General features: G+C 53.0%; 1 protein-coding gene across 1 annotated transcript in view; it reads left to right on the top strand.

Annotated features, from left to right (window-relative positions):
• The first annotated feature begins 641 nt into the window (after positions 1–641).
• UBASH3B (ubiquitin associated and SH3 domain containing B) overlaps positions 642–6,730 on the top strand; it is a 34,353-nt gene continuing 28,264 nt past the window's right edge. Inside the window, exons 1-4 of the mRNA XM_080817046.1 lie at positions 642–689; positions 1,427–1,613; positions 3,017–3,215; positions 5,920–6,089. Coding sequence (XP_080673172.1) covers positions 1,611–1,613; positions 3,017–3,215; positions 5,920–6,089 — 372 coding nt within the window. The 5' untranslated portion in view covers positions 642–689; positions 1,427–1,610. The remainder of the gene's footprint in view (positions 690–1,426; positions 1,614–3,016; positions 3,216–5,919; positions 6,090–6,730) is intronic.

Here is a 6,730-nt window from a genome sequence, read left to right as displayed (position 1 = left end):
GTCCTCTCTGCTGTCGCCCTCCTGGGACGCTGCCCCTCCGGGAACAGGGCTTTGACTCAGTTCTCCAGCAGGGGGGCAGTGGTGGTGGCATGGTCCCCAGAGAGGTCTAAAAGCCTTGGGAGATGGTGATCCAGCCTGAGGCTGCTGGTGGTGGTGGTGGTGGGCGGTGGGTGGGAGGAGTCGCTGAATGGAACCAAAGTTAATGTGGGCCTTTAGCCCCACTTTCTAATGTGCTCGGCCAAGGGCTTCAAGCAAAAACACCCGCTCAGCAGGGGATCTGGGTCAGTAGGAGTGGGTGAAAAGGAAAGAGGACAGACCGAGACATGACAACCTTTAGGGAAACAAAAATAAAATTCTAATGTGGAAACTGCTCAAAATAGATCGCACGGCTGTCAGGCTGCATGCAAATCCAGTGCTAATTACATGGAAATTAAGTACATGTCCTCATTTCCATATGCCTTGCTATGACCCTGGGTTGCGTGGGGGGCGCGGGGGGCAGGATCCTGCTGCAGGTGTCTCCCCCACCCCGCCGAGGAGGCTGGGGTGTCGCCTACTTCACACTCTTGCCACGATAGTGAGAAAAGCTGATAGGAAGCTAAAAATACTAACAATAGAAATTTGATTTTTTCTTCCAGACAAAAAGCCTTGGCATCCACAGGAGGAAGAAGTGTTCAGGCAGCATGTGACTGGTTGGTATGAAATAAATAAATAGAGAAAATAGCATATAATTAGCTCCGAGTGTATGTGGAAGAACGGGGATATGCAGCCTTTCTCTAATGGACTGTCGGGGGAGGGGAGCGGCGGGATGAGCCAAAAGACCATGTGACAAGCCCGTTTCTCAAGCCGGTTGCCTCCTCGATCCCAGCCCCAGGATGTGCTTCTCCTTCAAGCTGTTTAAAGAAATTCAAAGCATATCCAAGACGGGGCCCTTATCACAATATCTGCCCGTATTCGTCACTTAAAGATACACTTTAGGGTATGGGGATGCTAGGTAGATAAATTAAAAAAAAAAAAAATCTTGCTTGCATTGTAGGACATCACTACCCAGGGCAGCCCCCACAGCCTGTGCTCCTGACGCTTCCCATATGTTTGGAGGCGTGTGGGTTTAATGGGAGCCGAACTGAAGGGTCAGACGGGGTTGGAACAGCCCTAGTGGGCTGGGAAGGGATTCGGAGCGTATCTGGAGTGACTTGAGGATTTTTGAGGGAGTTGTGGGATGTGGATGCAGTAAGACATCTGAGGGTTGGTCATGCCGTATGAGCTTTGAGGGATGGGTTTTTAAAGCACAAAAAGTACCCCCTTGGCAGAGCCTGGGGTACGGAGCCTGCGTACGGATCTGTCTCTGTGGGTCCTCCTTCCCTTCCGTTGTTCTCAAGGGGGGCCTGCTCGGCTCCCTTCTCTCTCTCTCTCTCTCTCTCTCTGGCAGGCTGTTCTCTCATGTTGGCGACCCCTTCCTGGATGACCCCCTGCCCCGGGAGTACGTCCTCTACCTCCGACCCACCGGCCCCTTAGCACAGAAGCTCTCCGACTTTTGGCAACAGTCGAAGCAGATCTGCGGGAAGAACAAGGCCCACAACATCTTCCCACACATCACCCTCTGCCAGTTCTTCATGGTGAGTCACAGACCACCCCCCCCAACCCCCCACCATGGGGAGCCCGGCTGCCTTACTCCCGCCAGCGCCTTGCAACCTGGAACCGGAGTCAGGAGCCTCCCAGGCAGCTGGCGGGGAGAGTCACGGGCTCCTAGGCTTGGATGGCCCTGCGCAGAACTGAGTACGGTCCGTGGCTCCTTTCGCTCGCTCCTCTTTCTAAGACCTGCTGAGGCCCAGGAGCACCGCAGGTCTGATGAGCCATCGTGATGACTGCTGGACTCCAGGGACTCCAGGGGCAAGCCTGACCCACTGAGTCAGGACTCGGACAGGCAGCCACAGCCACTCTTGTCCACTGTAAGAGTAGATATGAGATGGGAATGACAGATGTACTCTACAGACAGGCGGCGGTGACCTTAGCGTCGTGGACAGACACTGTCCACGGGTCTGTCTCACCAGATCTTTCCAGAGACAGCAAAGATACCTGTGACCTTGGTCACAATCCCAGGGTCCTGGGATCGAGACCCGCATTGGGCTCCCTGCTCAGCGGAGATCTGCTTCTCTCCCTCCCTCTGCCTGCCACCTCTGCCTGCTTGTGCTCTCTATCGCTCTGTCAAATAAATAAAGAAAATCTTAAAAAAAAAAAAATGATACCTGTGACTTGCCATGGTCACCTAATCCATCATCCCAGCTATCACAGGCCTTACTTAATGACTAAATTAAATCCCCCTCACCATGATAAATATAAATACATTTCATCTACTTTGGTTCGCTATGGAGAAGGAGCAGAACTGGTTTTTCCAGGTATATTGGAGAGGAGGCAGGATGGGAGCATGTTAAGGCAATATTTTCAAAAAAATATTTTGAGGTATTTTTTTCCCCCAGCTTTTCTCTGTCTCTTTAAGGTAAAAAAATGTGTTCCTAACACCTTCTTTCTTACCGTTCACTTTGAAAATTAAAATAATTACCACTTCCTCTTAGTCATCCCAGGATCTTTCTCAAAAGCATTCGGAGTTTTAGAGACACTCTTTTTTTTTTTCCCCACCCAGTGCTCCAAAGAGGGTAGGAGGATGACGTCACAGCTCTCTAAGCCCCATTCTTCCCAACCGTCATGGGACTGACAGTCAAGTCAATTTCCAGTCGTCTAGGAGGGATAGAAATGTCACAGATGATGGGAGGCAGTGGAAGGCACACCCTTTACCTGGGATGCTGTGCTCTCCAGGCGCGTTCTCTCCTTCTCCCCTTCTGTTGGATGATCTTACTGGCAAATTACACGATGGACCAAGTCTTCTGTCCCCCAGCCCCACCCTGCTGTACCCCTGAGCCCGGCCAGGATGCCTCCAGCTCCAGGTGGAGGAGACCATGAGCTCTGTAGCAGGAGACCTCTGTCTCCCCTCTGAACGGAACATCTTGTCTTCCCCTGCCAGTGTGAGGACAGCAAGGTGGACGCCCTGGGGGAAGCCCTGCAGACCACGGTCAGTCGCTGGAAGTGCAAGTTCTCGGCCCCGCTGCCCCTGGAGCTCTATACCTCCTCCAACTTCATCGGCCTCTTCGTGAAGGAAGATAGCGCAGAGGTCCTCAAAAAGTTTGCCGCTGACTTTGCCGCAGAGGCTGCGTCCAAAACCGGTAAGCTAACAGCCCTGGGTCCTGGGAACCAAAAAACTGGGAAGGAAAGGGGGAGGAAGGTGTGGAGGAGTAGGCTGGGGCTGGGAGCCTCGGGGTCCTGCAGGAGCCTTTGCCTCTTTGCCCTCTTTTTAAAAAACCAGCTACTTTTCTGCTAAGTATCCTGAGAGAATGTCCAGGGCCTGCCCCGACACTGGAGTTAAAGGCACACAATCGGCTGGGACACACTGAACTAAATGCAACCTCTGTAGCTACACCGTGTTTCCCGTTCAGAGTGAAGGAACCTTCCCGCACAACCTCCCCCTCAGACAGGCGTTTGCCTGGGTCTCCCGGCTCACTCTGTGAGGACCCAAGGCTGTGCTTGGGTGGTGGGATCGCACAGTGAGCTGAGGGGAACCACTTAGCATCAAATAATGAATCCACTGAGCCAATGTCCACAACTCGTAGAAACCCATGAGATGGGTCCCTAAAGCCTCAGCGGTCGGCCCCAAAACGTCACTCCGTACAGACGTTTCTTCCTCTTCCCATGGTAGCTCTTAGTTCCAGCCAGCTGAGATCTCCCGTCAGAGGAATTAGCGTAGAGGGGGACTTGGGACGCGCACTGAGGTAGAGGCAAGGGGCACGGAAAGGGGACAAATGGGAGAAGTTGCCAAAGCTCTCCTGTCTGCCTACAGACGAGCCCACTTAGGTCGAGGAGAGCCTTGCTGCAGTGGGACAGACTGTCAGGTGGAGGGAGGGAGGCGTTGGCGGGGCTGGTTCCCTGTTGGCCCCCTGGAGGGAGAAATCGTGACCACGGGGATTTATTGGGGACCACTCTGTGTTTATCAGTGAAGCTTGCCACAGCGGAGGTGGGGGCAGGCAGTGTGAACACAGGCAGGAGGAAGGGAGGAAGGGCCAGGGTGTGTGCAGAGGACTGTGCGGAGCCCGAGCTGCGTGTGGGAGGCACAGCTGAATCTGAGCATTGAATCCAACGCGGGAGGAGGCCCAGAGCTGGCCAGGGCCCACCCCTGCCCCACCACCCCAGAGGTACCTCTTCTACTCCGGGAATCAGGCCTCCTTAGAGGCCCTCCCCAGGCACGCCTTCTTCCCAGAGACCAGACTCTGTCTTCTGACGTCCCTGGAGCCCGCCCTCTCCTAGCTTAATATTTCAGTGAAATAACATAATAGAGAGGTAAATTGTTTCCTGTTCCTATCCCTCTAACTCAGGGAAATGGCTCTTTTTCATCCCACAGTAGCTATTAACAAAACCACGAAAACTCCCACAAGACCCAAAACTGGTGTTGTAGCCACAAAACCCAAATCCTTCACAAATGCGTAAAGCAGGTATGGGCCAGGTCTGCGGCCAAGATTCTGAAGGCACATGAGCCAGAGATAGGAGGCCCTCGCTCCCTTTCTTTGTAGGGCGTGGGAGGGCCGGCTCCTCTCCCAGAGCGGTGGCCACGCTCTAGAAGAGCCTGACCTTCTGGGTTTCCTGCCCCTGTGCGGCCCCCTGGTGGTGACTTGGAGAGCTGCGTGGCCCTGCCCTGTGCCGCTGCTCCTTACCTCCTTTTTGTGCAGAGCCGGCCATCCCATCTTGGCCCTAGAACTTAAGCCTCAGTATTCTAGAGTTTTTTTGGCAGACCCAGATTCCTTTAGTAAGTAGATTTAGTTCCTTCATCCTGGGTGGTTTAAGGAGTTCCGTGCATGTGTATTCAATCATCTACAAATACTAAAAACCTGTATGGTGCTGAGCACGGGGCATACATTGTGAACAGGACCCAGAAAGCCCTTGTCTCATGGGACTTTAAACCCGAGAAATCCACTGTAGCATAACAGAGATCCAACCAGTACTTCTGTCTCCGTGAGACATGAGCAAGCGCCTTAATTTCCCAGATTCCCTACGTCCCCTCTGGTCGAATCTTCTGCGGTGTTCTAGCTTAGGCAGTAGACGGATCTACCCCACGCAGAGATGTACAAAGGAGAAATAAAATCCATTGCCTTGGGTAGGTAGGTTGGTTTCTTTTATTACCCACGGGGTCTTAGAATCACAGTCTGGATACTTCAAGCCAGTGGTTTTCAGTCGGGGAGATTTCATCCCCCGGGGGCCGTGTGGCAATGTCTGGAGTCCTTTTTGCTTGCCACAACGCGGGGGGTGCTACGAGAAGCTAGTGGGTAGGGGCCAGGGATGCGGCTAAAGACACTCCCCCCCGCCCCAGGGCACACGACAGCCCCCACAGCAAAAAATTAATTCTGCCCAAATGCTGCTGGGAAGTGCTGTTTGAGACTTTGAAAAAATTCCGTCTTTTTCCTCCGGTTCTGGTTCCTCCATCCGAGCTGCCCAGAAGCTAAGAGACTTGATTTCAACATGAGGGTGATACAGCTCCGGCACCCAGGAAGGACAAAATCTCCGTTTCTACATCAATCAGCTCATCCTTCTATGTCTCGGTTTCCTCCTCTGCGTGGTGGGCTGTGGGTCACCCCCTCGGTGACCTCAGCTGATGCAGAAGAGCCGAATGGGTGGCTCTTCGCCTCTCAGATTGTGGGTTGATTCGGCGGGGTCTTTTCCACTCTCCTCTCCCCTCATTCTGCCGCTGTGAAGGAGGGAAATGGGTCTCACCTGGCTGAGGGACTCCCTCCTCTGTGACTTGGGAGGCAGAACTGACGAGGGCAGGTCTCCGCCATTGCTGTGACGACCACGTTGTAATACTGGTTTCCTTCCTTTTTCCAGAAGTCCATGTGGAACCTCATAAGAAGCAGCTACACGTCACCCTGGCTTACCACTTCCAAGCGAGCCACTTACCCACCCTGGAGAAGCTAGCCCAGAACATCGACGTCAAACTAGGCTGCGACTGGGTGGCCACCATATTCTCACGAGATATCCGGTTCGCGAACCATGAGGTAATGTCTCCCTGTGGCTCCTGACCCTACCAGAGGAGCCGGGGTGCTGTGGGAACTGGGAGCACTTGTAGCCCACTGCTGCAGGGAGATGGGTACCAAAGGAAAGCAGTGCAGTGAGCACCAGACCAGGAGCTGGTTGGCCCACAGTTTTCTCTGGGCTCTGCCTGACTCCTTGGGAAGCTTGGAGCTTGCACCCCTCCTCCCTGGGTCCCAAGTGGCTCATCTGCACACTGTCCCCATTGTTCTCTTTGCCCTGCCAAACTTCCTGGACTGATACAGAAATGAAATGGGAGGATAGAAAAGTATACTGGCAACATTTTAACTTAACCCTTTTAATTCTATAAATTCACGGTGTTCATGAAAGACCTCAGATCTTAGGTAAGGAGAATACAGAAATACCAAAAAAAGACAAAAAACTGCAAACACATAATTAACAGATATTTGTTGAGTATCAATGGCATATGAGTTACCATGGAACATACTAGAATTTTAAAACATGGCCCTGTCCTCAAGGAGTTTGAGTCCAGCACAGGGGGAAACAACAGACACACGACATAAAAACAGAGGCCACATGTTGGGACAGTCTGTGTGTGTTCCTTGGGAGGCAGGAGTGGGACCACTGACGCCCAGTGCATGAGGAA

The sequence above is a fragment of the Martes martes genome (assembly GCF_963455335.1).
Source record: "Martes martes genome assembly, chromosome: 10".
Lineage (NCBI taxonomy): Eukaryota > Metazoa > Chordata > Mammalia > Carnivora > Mustelidae > Martes > Martes martes.
Note: the sequence above shows the minus strand (reverse complement) of the source record. Positions and strands in the feature narration are given on the sequence as shown.